Here is a 21,051-nt window from a genome sequence, read left to right as displayed (position 1 = left end):
GTGCAAGATTATTTTTGAAAATTAGTGCTAATGCTGATAAGGCTACCTCTTAGTTGACTAAATAGCATATTTTAAATTAATTTTATATTTAAAGTTATTTTTGAGCTGTTTCAAAAACCATGTGTTACAGAAACCATTTGACACATGTTATAATATCACAGTTTCTGAAACCTTTGCTAAATCATTAGGATTAGGAAGCAGGTCAAAGTACATGTTAAAAAGTAAAGACTTGATAGGTAGAACCTAGTAGATAATTTCTAGGACTAAAGTGTAACATGAATTTTAAAGCCCTAAGAGAGTATTTTCTTTCTTATCTCTCCCCTTTTGAACAAAAATATCTTAAAATGTATAGAATCAATAGAGGGCATTTCAATTTTAATTAAAATTGTTTATTTCTAAGAATGTTGCATCAGCTAAGGATGTCCAAAAAATTGAAATAGTGTTCACTTCAAGATTTTAAATTATCCTTATGTGGAATGTGATAATAGGATTGAGTTTTTTAAATATTTTCTTCCATTTGTAATGAACTTAGGCAGTGAGAAGCAGTATTTATGGCCGTCCAGGTGCTTGCTATGTTGACATACCTGCAGACTTTGTGAACCTCCAGGTGAATGTGAATTCTATAAAGTGAGTAATAGTTAACTAGAGTTCTTTCTTTTGTTTGGTCTTTTTTTTTTTTTTTTTTTTTTTTTTTTTTGTCTTTTCTAGGGCTGCACCCACGGCACATGGAGGTTCCCAGGCTAGGGGTCCAGTCGGAGCCATAGCCACCGGCCTAACCAGAGCCACAGCAACAGAAGATCCAAGCCCCGCCTGCAACCTACACCACAGCCCACGGCAACGCCGGATGCTCAACCCACAGAGCGAGGTCAGGGATCGAACCCGCAACCTCATGGTTCCTAGTCGGATTCATTAACCACTGCGCCACGACGGGAACTCCTGCTATGGTTATTTAGAGTCTTTATAGTATAAACCAAGAGATGAGGTAACTTTTGAAAAAGTATTAGAACTCAGCATAAAATTTTTTAATCTTTCTCTGTGATTTAAAAATATTCCAACACCAGGTGTTAGTATGATTTTCCAGGTTCCCTTATTTCATAAGTAAACGGTGAGTGAGCAGTAAGTACAACAAACTGGTATCTAAGTCACCCTGGCCAGGGTTAACTTGGGTTAATGCATCACCCTGTGGACCATTTAGCACATTCCTGCTGCTGTGGACCAAGTGGTTCTCTAGTGGCCACGAGAGACAGTGAGCATTTCTGTATACTCAGGATACTAAGGAGTGGTTTCTGTTTGGGAGAGTGAGACAAAAAGGACATCTATTGTATGTAATACCTGAACATGACGGTCATTATTGTTGGGGTGGGGGTGGGTGGAAATGTGCCTCAAGGAAGTTAACTCTGTAAGCCTTCCTTAAAATTTTGGTAAATATCTGAATGTCTTGGGAATTCCTGTTGTGGCTTGGGTTAAGAACCTGCCGTAGTATACCTGAGGATGCAGATTTGATCCCAGGCCAAGGTCCGTGGGTTAAGGATCTGGCGTTGCCACAAGCTGCAGCATAGGTCACAGATGTGGCTTGGATTCTGCATTGCTGTGGCTGTAGTGTAGGCTGGCAACTGCAGCTCTGATTCCACTCGTAGCCTGGGAACTTCCACATGCTGCATGTGTGGCTCTAAAAAGAAAAAAAATACTTGAATGTCCTTTTTTTGATATTATATGCCCAAGTTTTATACAGTGTGATATTTATAAATTAGGATAAATTAAACACTGAGGACTTGATGTCTATAAATACTTAACTATAACCGTTCTAATATTTCTTTTACAAGTGCATATTGTGGTACTAAAGTAGTGAGTGGAAATATGGTGAGGTAGTTAAAAGAATGGACTTCAGAGACAGAACAACCTACTTCAATCCAGTCTTTGCCACATGCCTTTTGGAGACCCTGGGCAAATTACCTACTTTCTCAGTTTTCCTTTTCCCACAGTGGTGAAATGGAGATAATGGTAATACCTAATAGAGAAATGCAAATCAAAACTACCATGAGATACCACCTCACACCAGTCAGAATGGCCATCATTAATAAATCCACAAATAACAAGTGTTGGAGGGGCTGTGGAGAAAAGGGAACCCTCCTGCACTGCTGGTGGGAATGTAAACTGGTACAGCCACTATGGAGAACAGTTTGGAGATACCTTAGAAATCTATACATAGAACTTCCATATGACCCCGCAATCCCACTCTTGGGCATCTATCCGGACAAAACTCTACTTGAAAGAGACACATGCACCCGCATGTTCATTGCAGCGCTATTCACAATCGCCAAGACGTGGAAACAACCCCAATGTCCATCCACAGATGACTGGATTAGGAAGGTGTATACACAATGGAATATTCCTCAGCCATAAAAAAGACAAAATAATGCCATTTGCAGTAACATGGATGGAACTAGAGACTCTCATACTGAGTGAAATAAGTCAGAAAGAGAAAGACAATACCATATGTTATCACTTATATCTGGAATCTAATATAAGGCACAAGTGAACCTTTCCACAGAAAAGAAAATCGTGGACTTGCAGAACAGACTTGTGGTTGCCAGGGGGGAGGGAGAGGGAGTGGGGTGGTTGGGCAGCTTGGGGTTAATAAATGCAAACTATTGCCTTTGGAATGGATTAGCAATGAGATCCTGCTGTATAGCACTGGGAACTATGTCTAGTCACTTATGATGGAGCTTGATAATGTGCGAAAATAGAATGTGTACGTGTATGTGTAACTGGGTCACCATGCTGTACAGTAGAAAAAATTGTATTGGGGAAATGACTCTTAAAGAAATAGTTAAAAATTAACAAAAAGAAAATTAAATGAGAGAATAAATGGCACTTAGTGGGTATTAAATATTAACTTTTAGTATATTTTTTATTATTACTGAAATTGCCACTACTACAGTGCAAGGCTGTTGACTTCAGATTCCAGTCAGTGAATTGCTCATTTGGCACTTAGATGCTCTTAGTGAATAACTATTAATTTACCAGATGTGATAGGATATTGTGGTTATATAGGAGAAAATCTTTATCTTTTATAGCTGCATGGGGAGGTTTTAAGTCTTGCTGCCTATAATCTTTAAAATGGTTTGGGAATAAATGTATATGCATGTTTGTGTATATGTGTATATTGACTTCTTTTAATTAACAGAGATCTTTATTTCCAGGTATATGGAGTGCTGCTTGCCTCCTCCTATATGTATGGCAGAAACCTCTGCAGTAGATGTGGCAGCATCTCTTCTTAGGAATGCCAAACAGCCCCTTCTTATCATCGGGAAAGGTAGCAGTGAATGGAACTCTAAAAAGCTTGCTCTAGGCTTTCAAAAGAATGCTAATTCTGTTTAGAAATTGTCTTCATTATTTATGAGCATCTGCACTAATGTTTGAAATTGGAATAAGAATTCTCTGTATCCATTTAGCATAATTTATTAATTTCAAAATCATAGAATTATTCTAGAGTGTCTGGAATATCACCTAGTGCTTTTCTTTGACTTTTTTTTTTTAAGGATTTTAATTTTTTCCATTATAGTTGATTTACAGTGTTCTGTCAATTTCTACTGTACAGCAAAGTGACCCAGTCGTATATATATTCTTTTTCTCAGATTATCCTCCATCATGTTCCATCACAAGTGAATAGATATAGTTCCCCGTGCTATACAGCAGGATCTCATTGCTTATCAACTCCAAATGCAATAGTTTGCATCTATTAACCCCAAATTCCCGGTCCATCCCACTCCCTCCCCCTCTCCTTTGGAGAACAAGTCTGTTCTCCAAGTCCATGGGTTTCTTTTCTATGGAAAGATTCATTTGTGTCATATATAAGATTCCAGATATAAGTGATACCATAAGGTATTTGTCTTTCTCTCTCTCTGACTTCCTTTACTTAGTATGAGAGTCTCTAGTTCCATCCATGTTACTGCAAATGACATTATTTTGTTCTTTTTAAAGGTCTGAGGAGTATTCCATTGTGTATATGTACCATATCTCCTTAATCCATTCACCTGTCAATGGACATTTAGATTGTTTCCATATCTTGGCTGTTGTGAATAGTGCCGCAATGAACATATAGGTACATGTCTCTTTTTCAGTGAAAGTTTTGTCTGGATATATGACCAAGAGTGGGATTGCTGGGTCACATGGTAGTTCTATATTTAGTTTTCTGAGGTACCTCCATTACTGTTTTCCATAGTGGTTGTACCAATTTACATTCCCACCAACAGTGTAGGAGGGTTCCCTTTTCTCCACACCCTCTCCAGCGTTTGTTATTTGTTGACTTATTAATGGTGGCCATTCTGACTAGTGTGAGGTGGTACCTCATTGTAGTTTTGATTTGTATTTCTCTAATAATCAGTGATGTTCAGCAATTTTTCATGTGCTTCTTGGCCATCTTTATATCTTCTTTGGAGAAATGTCTATTCAGGTCTTTTGCCCATTTTCAATTGGGTTGTTGGTTTTTTGTTGTTGAGTTCCATGAGTTGTTTGTATATTTGAGCAATTAAGCCCTTGTCAGTTCCTTCATTTGAAACTATTTTCTCCCATTCCATAGGTTGTCTTTTTTTTTTTTTTTTATGGTTTACTTTGCTGTGCATAAGCTTGTCAGTTTGATTAGGTCCCATTGGTTTATTTTTGGTTTTATTTCTATTGCCTTGGAAGACTGACCTGAGAAAGCATTTGTATGGTTGATGTCAGAGAATGTTTTGCCTATGTTCTCTTCTTGGAGTTTGATGGTGTCCTGTCTTACATTTAATTATTTAAGCCATTTTGAGTTTATTTTTGTGCATGGTGTAGGGTGTGTTCCAGTTTCATTGATTTGCATGCAGCTGTCCAGTTTTCCCAGCACCGCTTGCTGAAAAGACTGTCTTTTTCCCATTTTGTATTCTTGCCTCCTTTGTCAAAGATTAATTGACCACAGGTGTCTGGTTTTCCACTGTTCTGTCTGTCTGTCTTGGTATCAGTACCACACTGTCTTGGTTATCGTAGCTTTGTAATATTGTCTGAAGTCTGAAAGAGTTATGCCTCCTGCTTGGTTTTTGTTCCTCAGGATTGCTTGGGCAATTCTGGGTCTTTTGTGGTTCCATATAATTTTTTTCATTGTTTGTTGTAGTTCTGTGAAAAATGTAATGGGTAATTTGATAGGGATTGCATTGAATCAGTAGATTGCTTTAGGTAGTATGACCATTTTTACTATATAATTCTTCCAACCCAGAAGGATGGAATATCTTTCCATTTCTTCAAATCTTCTTTAATTTCCTTGATTAATGTTATAGTTCTCAGCATATAATCTTTCACTCCTTGGTCAGGTTTATTCCTAGGTATTTGATTTTTTGGGGTGCAATTTTTTTTTTTGTCTTTTTGCCATTTTTGGGGCCGCTCCCACAGCATATGGAGGTTCCCAGGCTAGGGGTTGAATTGGACTGTAGCCACTGGCCTACACCACAACCACAGCAACGCAGGATCCAAGCCGCATCTGTAATCTACACCACAGCTCACGGCAACGCCGGATCCTTAACCCACTGAACAAGGCCAGGGATTGAACCCACAACCATATGGTTCTTAGTCGGATTCGTTAACCACTGAGCCACGATGGGAACTCCCTCCTTGGGGTGTAATTTTAAAAGGTATTTTTATACTTCTTTTCTAATATTTCATTATTAGTATAAAGAAATGCAACCAATTTCTGAATGTTAATCTTGTATACTGCTACTTTGCTGAATACTTTCATCAGGTTGAGTAGTTTTGGATATAGCCTAGGGTTTTCTATATATAGCATCAAGTCATCTGCATAGAGTGACAGTTTTACCTCTTCACCTCCAATTTGTATACCTTTTATTTCTTTTGTTTGTCTGATTGCTGTGTCTAGGACTTCCAATACTATGTTGAATAACAGTGGTGAGAGTGGGCATCTTTGTCTTTTTCCAGATTTTAGTGGGAAGGCTTTCAGCTTTTCTCCATTGAGTATTATATTTTCTGTGGGTTTGTCATAAATGGCTTTGATTATGTTAAGGTATGTTCCCTCTAAACCCACTTTGGTAAGAGTTTTTATCATGAATGAATGTTGGACCTTGTCAAATGCTTTCTCTGCATCTATCGAGATGATCGTGTGATTTTTGACTTTTCTTTTGTTAATGTGGTGTATGATGTTGATTGATTTGCATATGTTGAACCATCCTTGTGCACCTGGGATGAATCCCACTTGGTCATGGTGTATGATCTTTTTTATATGTTGTTGGTTTGGATGGCTAAAATTTTGTTGAGAATTTTTGCGTCTATATTCATCAGAGATATTGGCCTATAATTTTCTTTTTTGATTTTGGTATTAGGGTGATGGTGGCTTCGTAAAATGTCTTTGGGAATGTTCCTTCTTCAACCTTTTGGAAAAGTTTAAGAAGAATGGGTATGAGTTCTTCTCTGTATGTTTGGTAAAATTCACCTCTGAAGTCATCTGGTCCTGGACTTTTGTTTGTAGGGAGTGTTTTTATTACATACTCAATTTTATTTCTAGTGGTTGTTCTATTCAGTTGATGTCTTTCTTATTGATTCAGTTTTGGTGGGCTGTATTATCTATAGAAAGTTGTCCATTTCTTCTAGGTTGTCAAATTTGTTGGCATATAATTGCTTTTGGTATTCTCTCTCTCTTTTTTTTTTTTTTTTTTTTTTTTTGTATTTCTGCAGTATCCGTTGAGATTTCTCCTTTCTCATTTCTTATTTTATTTGAGTTCTTTCTCTCTTCTTCTTGGTGAGTCTGGCCAGAGATTTGTCAATTTTGTTTACCCTTTCAAAGAACCAGCTCTTGGTTTTATTGATTTTTTCTATTGTTTCTTGAATCTCTTGTTGATTTCCTCTCTGATCTTTATGTTTCCTTCCTTCTGCTGACTTTGGGTTTTGTTTCTTCTTCTTTTGAATTCTTATAGGTGGTAGGTTAAGTTGTTGATTAGAGATTTTTCTTCTTTTCTGAGGAAGGCCTGTATTGCTATGAACTTCTATCTAAGCCCTGCTTTTGCAGCATCCCATAAATTTTGAATGGTTGTGTTTTCATGATCATTTGTTTCAGGGTATCCTTTAATTTCCCTTTTGATTTCCTCACTGACCCATTGGTTTTTTAGTAACGTGTTGTTTAGTCTCCATGTAGTCAGTTTTTTCTCATTTCTTTTCCTGTGGTTGGTTTCTAGTTTCATGCAATTGTGGTCAGAGAAGATACTTGAAACAATTTCTATACTCTAAAATTTGTTGAGGTTAGTTTTGTGCCCCAGTATGTGGTCAGTCCTTGAGAATGTTTCAGGTGCACCTGAAAAAAATGTATATTCTGATTTTTTTGGATATAATGTCCTGAAAGTGTCGATTAAGACTAACTTTGCTGGAGTTCCCGTCGTGGCGCAGTGGTTAATGAATCCGACTAGGAACCATGAGGTTGCGGGTTCGGTCCCTGCCCTTGCTCAGTGGGTTAACAATCCGGCGTTGCCGTGAGCTGTGGTGTAGGTTGCAGACGCGGCTCGGATCCCGCGTTGCTGTGGCTCTGGCGTAGGCCGGTGGCTACAACTCCGATTGGACCCCTAGCCTGGGAACCTCCATATGCCGCGGGAGCGGCCCAAGAAATAGCAACAACAACAACAAATTAAAAAAAAAAAAAAAAAAAAAAGAAAACCAATAGTGATGATACCATTTATTGACTTCTTTATATGCATTATCTCAGTAATCTTTCCAACTATACCAAAAAAAAAAAAAAAAAAAGACTAACTTTGCTATTGTGTCATTTAGGATCTCTGTTGCCTTATTGATTTTCTCCTTTATGTCCGTTAGTATTTGTTGTATGTATCAGGGTGCTCCTATATTAGGGGCATGCATATTGATGATTGTAATATCCTTTTCTTGAATTGATCCTTTTGTCATTAAATAGTGTCCTCTTTTCTTTCTTTATGTCTTCTTTTAAAGTCTATTTTGTCTGATATGAGTATTGCAACTCCTGCTTTCCTGTCTTGTCCATTGGCATGAAATATCTTTCCCATCCCCTCACTTTCAATTTATGTGTGTCCTTTGCCCTAAGGTGGGTCTCTTGTCAGCAGCATATTTGTAGGATCTTGCTTTTTAATCTAATCTGCCACTCTGTGTCTTTTAATTAGAGCATTCAGTCCATTGACATTTAATGTAATTATTGATAAAGATGTATTTATTGCCATTTTAAACCTTGTTTTCCGGTTGATACTATGTTTCTCCTTTGTTCCTTTCTTTTTTTTTGGTTGGATTATTTCCTTTAATTTTATGCTTGTGTCCTCTTAAGTTTTCGTGAATGTAATTTTTTTGTCTTTTTAGGGTCACATCTGCAGCATATGGAGGTTCCCAGGCTAGGGGTGAATTGGAGCTGTTGCTGCCAGCCTACGCCAGAGCCACAGCAACGCGGGATCTGAGCCATGTCTGCAACCCACACCACAGCTCACGCTAATGCCGGATCCTTAACCCACTGAGTGAGGCCAGGAATCAACCCCACAACCTCATGGTTCCTAGTCGAATTCATTTTTACTGCGTCACAACGGGAACTCCCATGAATGTAATGTTTGGTTTTGATTTGTGGTTGCCATGTTTTTCAAGTATGTTAACCCCTTCCTATATCTGCTTGCTTTAGCCTGATAGTCATATAGGCTCAAACACATTTTTTAAAAAAAGAGTCTAGATTTTCTTAACTTACTTTCCCCACACTTTATGATTTTGAAGTTCTTTTTTAACATCTTCATATTTGTCCTTTTGCTCTTCCTTGTGTTTATCATCACTTTTACAGTAGGTTTTTTTTTTTCTTTTAAATTTTTAAATACTGGCTTACTTAAGTGATTGCTTTCCAGTTATGATTTCCTCCATCTTATTTCTTCTCACTTGTTTTTCATTTAGAGAAGCCCTTTCGGTATTTCTTTTAGAATGGGTTTAGTATTGCTGTAGTCTTTTAGTTTTTGGTTGTTGGAGAAATTCTTTATTTCTCATTCGGTTTTAAATGATATTCTAGCTGGGTAGAGTATTCTAGGCTGCCTTTTCCATTTTAGAACTTTGAGTATATCTTACCACTCTCTTCTGGCCTGTAGTATTTCTACGGAAAAATCAGCTGATAGCCCAATGGGGGTTCCCTTATAATTAATGCTTTCTTTTACTCTTGTTGCCTTTAGAATCCTCTCTTTCACTTTTGCCATTTTTATCGTAATATGTTTTGGTGTGGCCCTGTTCTGGTTCACTTTATTTGGGGCCCTCTGTGATTCCTGTATCTTGATATCTGTTTCCTTTAGATTTGGAATGTTTTCAGGCATAATTTCTTCAAATATATTTTCAATCCCATTTTCTTTTTCTTCTCCTTCTGGAATCCCTATTATGGGTAGATTGGCCTGCTTTATATTATCCCATAGATCTCTTATGTTGTTTTCATGTTTTTTTCATTTGGTTTTCTGTCTGCTGTCCTGATTGGGTGATTTCCATTATTCTGTCCTCCAAGTCACGAATTCGCTCTGCTCTTCAGTGCCCTTAACTCAGCTTGTGTCTCTGCAAATGAATTTTCTAATCTTTCTTGTCTCCTCCTTAGATTTTCTAGTTCCTTTCTAAAATAATCTGCATTACTGTTCATATCTGCTCTTAATTCCTTCATATTCACCCTTAATTCCTTCAGTATTTTCACTATCTCCTTTTTAAACTCAGTGTTTATTAGACTGCAGAGGTCTGTTTCATTGTTTGATGCTTTAGGTGAATTCTCTTGTTCTTTTAACTGGGAATGGCTTCTGAGTTTCTTCATTTTGCTTATATTTTTCTTATTCTGTGAGTTTATGGAAACCAACTTCTGTAGTCTTGGAGGGATATTTCTATGTAAAGTGCCCCTTTGTATTTTGTGGGAGATTACTATTTATTTTTGATGTGGGAGTTTGGATATTTGCTGTCTCTTTCCCCAGTGTGAGCAGGCTGTTATCCCCTTGACAGGGTGCTGAGCATGTTTCCAGGGAGAAGGAGGCAGTAGGCGGGGCTAGTAATCAGTGCCTGGTTGCTGGGCTCTTGACAGTAGCAAGGACCTGCAGGAAGGTGGCACAGGCTACTCCTAGTTGCATGGCCCTGGGAAGTGGTAATGAGCCTCAGGCAAATTTAGGAGGTGCCCGGAGCATTTGGCAGTGGCAGCAGCAGGGTATGTGAGTTCCCATGGCATTGAGAGCAACAATGGGTGGTGTTCAGTCACAGTGCCCTCCTCTGTGGTGCCCTCTGAGGTGAATGGGGCCACAAGTGGTGCCTGTTCACCAGCCCCTAGTGGTAGTGGACAATGCCCACATCTGGAGTCAGAGATAACTGTGGTCGTTTCCCCCTGCCACCTGTAGACCATGCAAGATGCACCCCATCCCACTTAGCCCACACAGGAGTTGCACAGGCTGCTCCCAGTTGCTGGGTCCTGGGAAGTGACAGTGATCAGGCACATGTAGGTGGTGCCTGGAATGTTTGGCAATGGCGGCAGCAGGGCAGGTGTGTTCCCAGGGAAGCAAGAGCAACAATAGGTGGTGCTTTGTTGTAGTGCCCTCTTTCTCTGAGGTGACTGGGGCTGCAGATGGAGCCTGTTCACAGACCCCTAGTTGTGGTGGGCCACACCTCCCTCTGGTTTCTGAGATGACTGCTGTGGTTTGCCCCCACCACCTGTAGATTATGCAAAAGGTGCCATGTCATGATTAGCCCCCTGCTGCCCTAGCCCACACAAGAGGTTCCTGGCCACCTGTAGCCTGCACAAGGGGCACCTGGTCTCCCGTAGGCTGCACCAGAGGCACCTTGCCCTCTGAGAGTCTGCACGTGCACGGGGAAAGATATTCCTGTAGTGGTCCCTCCCTTCCCAACAGTGGCATCTTACTTCTTCTACGGGCCCAGACTCCTCCTGAGTTCCCTTGGATATGGCGTTCTGCTCCCCAGTCCATGGCACACTGCTCCCCAGCCCCTCAGGCTGTCTCCACACAGCCAATCCCAGTCCTCTCCCTGGAACTGACCTCTGGAGCCTGAGTCTCAGCGCCCAGCCCCTGCCCGAGCATGTTAGGCTGTGGTGTCCAGGGAGGTGGTACAGATGATCTGTGTGGCTCTCACTCTGCTTTGCTGTCCTCAGTGTAGCTGCTGCGCTTTTCTTGGTGACTTTGAGGTCCCTCCATCTCGGCTGACCTCCCTGTCGGTTAGGTGTGGGTTCACACCTCACAGCCACCACTGTGTGGGTTCCTTTCCTCTTTAACAGCTCCTTCTGAGGATTGCTGGTCCAGTCCTGATTCCTTTCTCTCCCTCTCTCTTTTTTTTTTTTCTTTCTAACCCAGTCATGTGGAGGGTTTCTTGCCCTCTTTCAAGGTTTAAGATCTTTTATCAGCATTCAGTTGATGTTCTGTGCAAATCGTTCTACATGTAGATCTTTTTTTTTTTTTATGTGTTTTTGGGAGAAGGTGAGCGTGATGTCTTACTCCTCTGCCATCTTGATCCTTCCCCCTTCTTTGGCCTTATGAGTAAAATGTGTTTTCTGTAATTTTGAAAATTACACGAGTATTATAAGAAAATTGGAAAATCCAGAAGCTTAGAAAGAGGAAATCCCTTCATCCAAAGAAAACTATTTTAACATGTAGTACTTTTCTGTTCCTTTCTGCATGTATATTTTATATATTGTGATCATACTATGTAAACAGCTTTTAAGTGTATAATCAGATATCTTTTAGTGTATTTATAGAGTTGTGCATCTATTGCCACAATCAGTTTTAGAATATCATCGTTACCTTCCTCAAACTCCTCATCCCTTAGCTGTCACCCCAACCTCCTCAGCCCCAAGCAACCATGAATCTATTTTATGTCTCTCTAGATTTGCCTGTTTGGATACTTCATTTAAATAGAATCATATAATGTATGGTTCTTTGTAGTTGGGCTTTCCGATTTAGCATAATGTTTTGCAGGTTCATCCATGTGATATATCAGTATGTTGTTTCTTTTTATTGCTCAATACTAATAATAATATCATATCCATTATAGTTATGTAACTATATGTCATATATAATATAGTAATAAATATAATTAATAATAATTATACTTATTATTCCATTGTATGGATATACCACATTTAATCCATTCATTGCTGATGAACATTTGGGATGTTTCCACTTTTAGACTACTGTGAATGATGTTGCTCTGAACATCTGTGTACAAGTTTTTATGTGGATGTATGTTTTTAGTTCTCTTGGGTATGTATCTAGGAGTATGATTGCTGGGTCAAATGGCCACTCTATTAGAGTTTTAATTCAGTTAACATAATATTTTTTTCTGGTCTTAATTTTTTTTCCTAAATAATTTCTTTGTGTGTGTGTGTGTGTATGCGCGTGCTTTTCGGGGCCACACCTGCGGCATATTCCCAGGCTAGGGAGTCTAATTGGAGCTACAGCTGCTGGCCTATGCCACAGCCACAGCAGTGTCACATCTGAGCTGCATCTGCGAGCTACACCACAGCTCATGGCAATGTCGGATCCTTAACCTACCGAGCGAGGCCAGAGATCGAACCTGCAACCTTATTATTCCTAGTCAGATTTGTTTGATGGGAACTCCATTCCTAAATAAAATTTTTAATATCTGTTCCAGTATATACTAATACTTTACTGGCAAATATTTAAATATTTGCCAGTTTTTGTTTGTTTAGTATATTTGTGAAAAACATGTTTATACTTAATGCTATTTTAATATTTAAGATATAGGATAAATTCCCAGAAAGAAAAGTAACTAAGTTAGAAAGTATTTATATTTTAAAGGTGTTGGTACATATTGTCAAATTGCTTTCTCCTCAGGTATTGAACCAATTATACTCCTGTCAGCAATTTACTGTAGTATCCGTTATAGGTTCTAATACTGAGGGGGTTATGAATCACTTATGAACATGCTAGTCAGTTATCAACTACTTAGGAACTAACTACATAGAAACTAAAAATAATTTTAATAAAAATGGTGGGGAACAGACAAAATTTGAAGTCAGAGATGAGTTGAATATAACTATATGGTATATTCACTCTAACCTTGGAAAAAATGCTTTGAGTCTCAGTTACCTCACTTGTAATATAGAGATTAGCCACCTCAACAGTATTACTATTATTAAACAACAAAATAAATAGAATGAGCTCAGTGATGCTAGTTTTCGTCCTTCCTTTAACCAGCATTTGATGAGTGCTTATGGTAAGGCAGGGATCATAGAAAACACTTCTGAGGTATATAGAGAAAGAATGGTTCCTACTTATAGACAGACAGACAGACATGGTCACAAATAAGTGTGATATAGTCTTAAGTGGTATGTGGAGAGCTGAGCGGGCATCTCGGGAAGCAGCAACAATGCTCTTGTGTAGGTAGTGTGGAAAGACTGTTCAGAAGAGATAACTCTGTGGCCACCCCTTGAAAAAATAGGTGACAGTTCACTGAGTTGGCACAGAGAATCCAGGAAGTCCAAGAAGAAACAACTGAATGGACAAAGATTTGGAGGCAAGAAAGAGAATACAAGGAAACTTTTTGGTGTTTCGTTCTTTTTTTTTTTTTTTTTTTTTTTTTTTTTTTTTTTTTTTTTAAGAGGACGTATGAGAAAAGATACTAAGATAGTTTTTTTGTTTTTGTTTTTGTTTTTGTTTTGTCTTTTTGCCATTTCTTGGGCCTCTCTCGTGGCATATGGAGGTTCCCAGGCTAGGGGTTGAATTGGAGCTGTAGCCACCGGCCAGAGCCACAGCAACTCGGGATCTGAGCCATGTCTGCGACCTACACTACAGCTCACGGCAACGCCCGGATTCTTAACCCACTGAGCAAGGCCAGGGATCAAACCCGCGACCTCGGTTCCTAGTCGGATTCATTAACCACTGCGCCCCAACGGGAACTCCTAAGATAGTTTTATAGAAGGGACCATTAGATTAAATGTAAATGTACTGTACTATTTATTGGAATTCAGTAGAGAATATAAGTTCTGGATATGGAGTAATATTCCACTAACCCTGAGAAAGCATAAAGTTAAATAGCTAAAACGATGGCCTTGATGATGTTAGAAATGAAATCATTTCTATATTGAAACAGTGAGTTGTTTTCATAGTCACCGAGAACATAATGCATATGGTTATTTTGCAGGCACACAGCTGTAAAAACAAATGATTTGACTCACTTGGATTAGTCCTATTGCAGTCACAGAGGTATAGAGCCTGTGAAGCCATCTACACTGCTTTAGAAACTATGCCCCTTGTTAGAATTTCCACACATAGACTAGATGACAGTGCAGTCCAGGTTAGCTGGTGGTGGGGAGCAATGTGTGAGGTCAGAGGGAGCTTTCCCTGTTGGAACAAAGTCCTTCCTTTCTCACCTGCACTTGTCAGTAGATAGTATGTTCAGGGAATTGTGAGTAGTGATTCAACAGGAGTATAGCATAGAACTGGCAATTAAGAGAAGCCAGAGCTTCTGTCGAGGTGAAGTGGAAACAAATCTGACTGAACCATGATGTTGTGGGTTCGATCCCTGGCCTCGCTCACTGGGTTAAGGATCTGGCATTGCTATGAGCTGTGGTGTTGGTGGCACACAGGCTCGGATCCCACGTTGCTATAGCTGTGGTGTAGGCCGGCAGCCATAGTTCTGATTGGACCCCTGGCCTGGGAACCTCCATATGCCACAAGTGTGGCCCTAAATAAAAAGCAAAAAAAAAAAAAAAAAAAAAAGGAAAAGAGAGAGAAGCAGATGGGAGGTGCAACTTTTGTTTGGGGATAGACAGCCTTCAGAATGACAGATAACATTATTTTAGGGGAAAATTAGGCCTATTGCCTTCTTAAACATTTTTAAATACCAAAGATAGCGCTCCCTGGTGGCCTAGCATTTAAAGGTTCAGTGTTGTCACTGCTGTGGTTTGGGTTTGATCCCTGGCCTGGGAATTTCTGCATGCTGTGGAAATACCCCCCCCCCCCCCCAAATAATACCCAAAGATAAAACCGTGGTCATAATTTGTTTTGAATTTAAGCCCTGTATAAGTAGGAGAATTTTTGAGAAGTTCTAAAAGCAATATCACATGAACTGAAGGGTCACAGTGTCTGGAGCTTAACTGACTTGTCTAATACATTTGGATTTCTTGTAGGTGCTGCTTATGCCCATGCAGAGCACAGTATCAGAAAACTGGTGGAGCAATGCAAATTACCATTTTTGCCCACCCCCATGGGAAAGGGTGTTATCCCTGACAACCATCCAAACTGTGTAGGTGCTGCCAGATCCAGGTACGTGGTGCTCCAAATTTTAAACACAATAGCTTGGCAGATTTTAGGCTAATTTAAATTGTTTTGTGACTTTAATGAATCTAGGAGAAGTTCTGAAAGAATCATGTAATTTTAAGCAAACCTATTTCCTTTTAGACTTTTCAGTACTTAGAGATGTTGTCCTCTATCTTCTGACCCTCATGGTTTCAGATGAGAAAGCCGTAGTCATTTTACTCTCTGCTCTCCTATATATCACATGTTGTTTTTCTGTGACTCCTTTCAGGATTTTTAAAATTTTTGGTTCTCAGCATTTTGATTATGATGTGTCTGGACATGGTTTTATTTTAGTTTATCCTGTTTGGGGTTCTCTAACCTTCTTGAATCTGTACATTGATGTCTTTCACCGAATTTGGAAAGTTTTTGGCCGTTATTTCTTTCTTTCTTCTTCTTCTTCTTTTTTTTTTTTTTTGTCTTTTTAGGGCTGCACCCAAGGCATATGGAAGTTCCCAGGCTAGGGGTCGAATCAGAGCTGTAGCTGCCAGCCTACACCACGGCCACAGCAATGTGGGATTGGAGTCACATCTGCGATCCACACCACAGCTCACAACAACACCGGATCCTTAACCCACAGAGCGAGGCCAGGGATTGAACCTGCAACCTCATGGTTACTAGTTGGGTTTGTTAAGCACTAAGCCATGACTGGAACTCCTCCTTGGCTGTATTTCTTAAAAAATATTTTTCTACGCTGGTCTCGTTCTCTGTTCTGGAGTAACAAAAAAATTAGGCATGTTGATATTGTCCCATAGGTCCCTGAATAACTGTTTAATTCTTTTCAATCCCATTGTCTTTTTTTTTTTTTTTTTTTTTGGCTATATCCATGGCATGTGGAGGTTCCTAGACCAGGGATCCAACCCATGCCACAGCAGCAACCTGAGTCACAACAGTGACAATGCCAGATCTTATGCTGAGCCATCAGGGAGCTCCCCCTTTGTCTTTTTTACATTTTCTATTTCTCTACTGAGAACGTTTTTTTTTTCTTTTTGGGGCCACACCTATGGCATATGGAAGTTCCCAGACTAGGGGGCAAATCAGAGCTGTGTCTGTCAGCCTATGTCACAGCCGCAATGCCAGACGCAAGCCACGTCTGCAACCTACACCACAGCTCATGGCAACACCGGATCCTTAAGCCACTGAGCGAAGCCAGGGATCGAACCCGAGTCCTCATGGATACTAGTTGGATTTGTTACTGCTGAGCTACAACGGGAACTCCTCTGCTGAGAACTTTTATCTTCTTACTTTTTTAAAGAGTATTTTTGTTTTCCTATGGAACACAGGTATAATAGCTACTTTAAAGTATTCGTTCACAGGATTTCCTGTCGTGGCTCAGCGGAAGCAAATCTGACTCATATCCATGAGGGTGCAGGTTCAATCCTTGGCCTTGTTCAGTGAGTTAAGGATCCGGCGTTGCCGTGAGCTATGGTGTAGGTCTCAGAGGCAGCTCAGATCTGGCATTGCTGTGGCTATGGCATAGGTTGGCAGTTGCAACTTGGATTCGGCCCCTAGCCTGGCAACTTCCATATGCTGCGGGTATGGCCCTAAAAAGAAAAAAAAAAAAAAAAAAGGTATTTGTTTACTAATGCTAAAATCTGGGTTATCAGTAGAATTGGCATCTATTCATTATATTTTCTTTTGAAATTGGTTTCATTTTTCTCATCATCTGTATATTGAGTAGTTTTGGATTATATCCTAGAATTTTGAATATTGCGTTGTGAGAGTCTAGGTCATATTGAAATCCTATGTAGAATGTTGATTTTTGTTTGTTTTAGCAAGGAGTTAGCCTCAGACTGCTGGTTCTGTCTTATTTACTGTGGGCATAGTTCCAGGGTCAGTTCATTTCCAAAGCTTTTGCTGTGCTCCTTTGGGTCTGTCTACACATGTCCAGGACAGCAGTGAGCCCCAGACATGTTCTTGTTCACATCCTGAACTAGGGATTTCTCTTCTGTCTTAAGATGCAGCCCACTCTTACCCCCAGTTACCAGAGTTCCTTTTCCTGGCCCTTGCTACTATATTATAGTACTGCACAACAGGGGCTACCTTTGAGGCAGAGTGGCAGAAAAAAAAAAGGAAGATGAAAAATAAGGGGATGCCCCCATACTCTTCAGACCACAAGGGCCCCCTTTCCCAGTTTCTCTTGCCTGAAAAATGAATTTTCTCTTGGGATTTTAGCTTCTTGGGACCTACCACAATGGCACTCTGCTTCTCCTCAGCTGAAAGAAATAGAGAAAAAAGAAAAATTTGTAGCTTACTTCCTATGTTCTCTGGCATACAGGGTTCCTTTTCCTGATTTTCTGGCCAAAAGATAGCGTTTCTCCCCAAGTGTTTGCTGCCCTTTAGTTCTACAACTAGGACTTCTCTGGGTCAGAGCCAACAGATAAAAGGGGGGAAAATCTCAGAAATTCACTGCCTGTGTGGTCACTTCTTTGATCCCCTCCAGGTCCTCCTGCTCTTGTTTAGTTCTCAGAAGCCTTGGGTAATTGGTTTTTGTGGTTTGTTCAGAGTTTTTTGCTGTAATCAATGGGAGAGCTCAGCTGGAATGGGCTTACCCAATCCCGGCTGGCACTGGAAGTTTCATCTTTAAAACACACTTTCTGATAAACCATGCATCTTTTTTTTTTTTCTTTTTACAGCTGTACCCACAGCATATGGAAGTTCTCAGGCCAGGGGTCAAATTGGAGCTCCAGCTGCAGGCCTATGCCACAGCCATAGCAATGCTGGATTGGAGCTGTACCTGTGACCTATGCCACAGCTTGAGGCAACGTTGGATCCTTAACCCACTGAATGAGGCAAGGGATTGAATCTGCATCTTCATGGAGACTATGTTAGATCCTTAACCTGCTGAGCCACAGTGGGAACTCCCAAACCATGCATTTTTCTTTTAATTTCTTTATTATAAAATACCATAAATATACAAACAAAACAAGAAAATAGTTTAATAAATACTTAACGTAACCACAACTCAACTTTATAAAATATAATGTTAAGTAGTATGTTGTTGCTTTAACGGTTTTTTTTTTTTTTTTTTTGGTTGTGCCTGGGCATGTGGCAGTTTGTGGGCTGGAGACTGAATCTGCACCACAACAGTAACCTGAGCTGCTGTGGTGACAATACCAGATCCTTAACCTGCTGTGCCCCAAGGGAACTCCTGGGCTTTTTTTTTAGTTTTAGAAGCAAAACATTACAGATTCATTTGTAGTCCCTGAATATCTTTCCTGATCTCATTTCCTCCCTCCCTTTCCACAGTTCACCACTGCTCTGCATTTGGTAGTTTGCATATTGTCATGCAGGCACTAAATTAATTTTGAAGGTATTTAAAATGTAATGTTTGCTGCTTGGTCTTTTTTTATTATAGCCACACCCACAACATATCAAAGTTCCTGGGCCAGGGATTGAAGCTGAGCTGCAGCTGTGACCTATGCCACAGCTGTGGCAATGCTGGATCCTTAACCCACTGTGCCACAGCAGAAACTCCCACTGTTCAATCTTTAATGTTGCTCATTTAATGCTATTTTAATAGCTTGCCTTTACTTTTTTTATATTAGTATACATTGTATAGTAGTCAAATTAATTATGCTTTTTTTCATATACTTGGGTTGGACTGAATTTTATCTTTATTTCAGCTGAATTTAAGAAGATAATATTAATGACATTAATAATGTAAAAAAGATTACAAAGGGCTATAAATAATTGAATCAACAGTTTATCAAGAGTTTTGAAGTATCTGTAAGCAAATCTATCCTTCCACTTCCAATTTTATCTGTTTTATCTGTTTGTTAAATTGGGTCCCACAGGACCAGTACAGTATATGAGAATAGCTTTTTTGACTATATATTTGAAATGGTAACTAAATTTCTGTGAAAAATAGCATAAGCTACTGCAGAAGACAAAAACAAAAAGCAGATCCTCTTTAGGCAAAAGCTAAGAAAAACGTGAAACAGCCAAGAAGTAGAAAAACAAAAACCACAGTAATTATAATAATAAATTATCCTGGAAAAAGGTAGAAACATTTAGATTAGATCAGTAATAATGACAGTTATGTTCATCATTAGAGCCATATCTGAAGCAAAGTGATATAGCTTAAAAATAAGCAAAGATGAGGTAAGCAAAAAGAAAGCACGAGTTAATCCACTCTATGTTATCTGATATCCACTCTACGTTAATATCAGAGTGGATACAATACCAAAGTAGAAATAAAAAAATTGAAGTTATATTGACAAAAATATTAAGTTATATAAAACTACTAGAAATATACTTGAAGCAATATTTTTTGAAAGCAGTTCAGGAAAATGAATCAATCATCTAAAAAATACCTGCTTCTAGGGTGATTCCCGTCGTGCCTCAGCAGTTAATGAACCTGACTAGTATTCAGGAGGATGTGGATTTTATCCTTGGCCTTGCTCAGTGGGTTAAGGATCTGGTGTTGCCATAGGTCAAAGATGCAGATCCCGTGCTGATGTGTCTCTGGTATAGGCCGGTGGCTACAGCTCCACCTGGACCCCTAACCTGGGAACCTCCATATACTGTGGGTGCAGCCCTAAAAAGACAAATGAATATGAAGTATGTATTAAGATTCCAATAAAGATATGCAACACAGGAGGCAAATCTGACTAGCTATCCATGAGGAAGCATGTTCAATCCCTGGCCTAGCTCAGTGGGTTAAGGTTCCGGTGTTGCCGTGAGCTGTGGTGTAATTTGCAGACGTGGCTTGGATCTGGTGTTGCTGTGGCACAGGCCAGAGGCTACAGCTCTGATTTGACTCCTAGCCCAGGAACCTCCATATTCTGTGGATGGAGCCCTAAAAAGAGAGAGAAAAAAAAAAAAGAGATTCAAATAAAGATGCGCAACACAGGAGTTCCCATCATGGCTTAGTGGTAATGAACCCAGATAGTAACCATGAGGACTTGGGTTCGATTCCTGGCCTTGCTCCATGGGTTAAGGATCTGGCATTGCCATGAGCTGTGGTGTAGGTTGAAGACTTGGCCCAGATTTGGCATAGGCTGGCAGCTATAGCTCTGATTCAACCCCTAGCCTGGGAACTTATACATGCTGCAGGTGCGGCCCTAAAAGACAAAAAAGTGCAACCCAGCACTATTAATAACAAAATATCCATCAATTAAGAAAAGAAGGAAAATATTAGGTGCTCAGCAAAATGTGTAGCCTTTAACATTTGTATTTAAAAAGAGCTTAATGACAAAGGAAAATATTTATGTGGTTTTTTTTTTTTAGTCTTTTGTCTTTTTAGGGCCACACCCATGGCATGTGGAGGTTCCCAGGCTAAGGGTCTAATCAGAGCTACACAGCTGCTGACCTATGCCACAGCCACAGCAATGCCAGATCTGAGCCACATCTGCAACCCACACCACAGCTCACAGCGTGTAACACTGAATCCTTAACCCACTGAACGAGGCCAGGGATCAAACCCGCAACCTCATGGTTCCTGTTCGGATTTGTTTCCTCTGCACCATGACAGGAACTCCAAGGAAAATATTTATAATAAGCAAAAGTGCATCAGACAATATTTAGTATATAAGCTCAGCTATGTAAGACTAGATGAGGGGTTCCCATCGTGGCTCAGCGGAGATGAATCTTACTAGCATCCATGACAATGCAGGTTCAATCCCTGGCCTCACTCAGTGGGTTAAGGATCCGATGTTGCTGTGAGCTGTGGTGTAACTTGCAGATGAGGTTCAGATCTCATGTTGCTGTGGCTGTGGCATAGGTTCCAATTCGACCCTGGGAACCTCCATATGCTGAG

At 39.9% G+C, this 21,051-nt stretch overlaps 1 protein-coding gene and 1 long non-coding RNA gene across 11 annotated transcripts in view; one reads left to right on the top strand and one right to left on the bottom strand.

Moving 5' to 3' along the window:
* HACL1 (2-hydroxyacyl-CoA lyase 1) overlaps nt 1–21,051 on the top strand; it is a 54,600-nt gene that overhangs the window by 9,653 nt on the left and 23,896 nt on the right. For 6 of the 10 annotated variants that reach the window (XM_084986808.1, XM_084986807.1, XM_021068436.2 and 3 more), the window contains 3 exon segments: nt 533–627; nt 3,204–3,316; nt 15,125–15,260. In XM_084986808.1, coding sequence (XP_084842934.1) covers nt 3,208–3,316; nt 15,125–15,260 — 245 coding nt within the window. In that variant the 5' untranslated portion in view covers nt 533–627; nt 3,204–3,207. 10 annotated transcript variants of the gene reach the window in all.
* LOC146397188 (uncharacterized) lies at nt 4,589–11,813 on the bottom strand. Its single transcript, XR_014825077.1, has 2 exons — nt 7,768–11,813; nt 4,589–7,381 (listed from the first exon to the last, which is right to left on the bottom strand). It is a non-coding gene; the product is annotated as an uncharacterized LOC146397188 (long non-coding RNA).

Source organism: Sus scrofa, chromosome 13, assembly GCF_054392235.1.
Source record: "Sus scrofa isolate SSC_HxYL_T2T_F1_AM1 chromosome 13, Sscrofa_HxYL_maternal_Yorkshire_Landrace_v2.0, whole genome shotgun sequence".
NCBI classification, from domain to species: domain Eukaryota; kingdom Metazoa; phylum Chordata; class Mammalia; order Artiodactyla; family Suidae; genus Sus; species Sus scrofa.
This window is presented reverse-complemented; position numbering and strand designations above follow the sequence as displayed.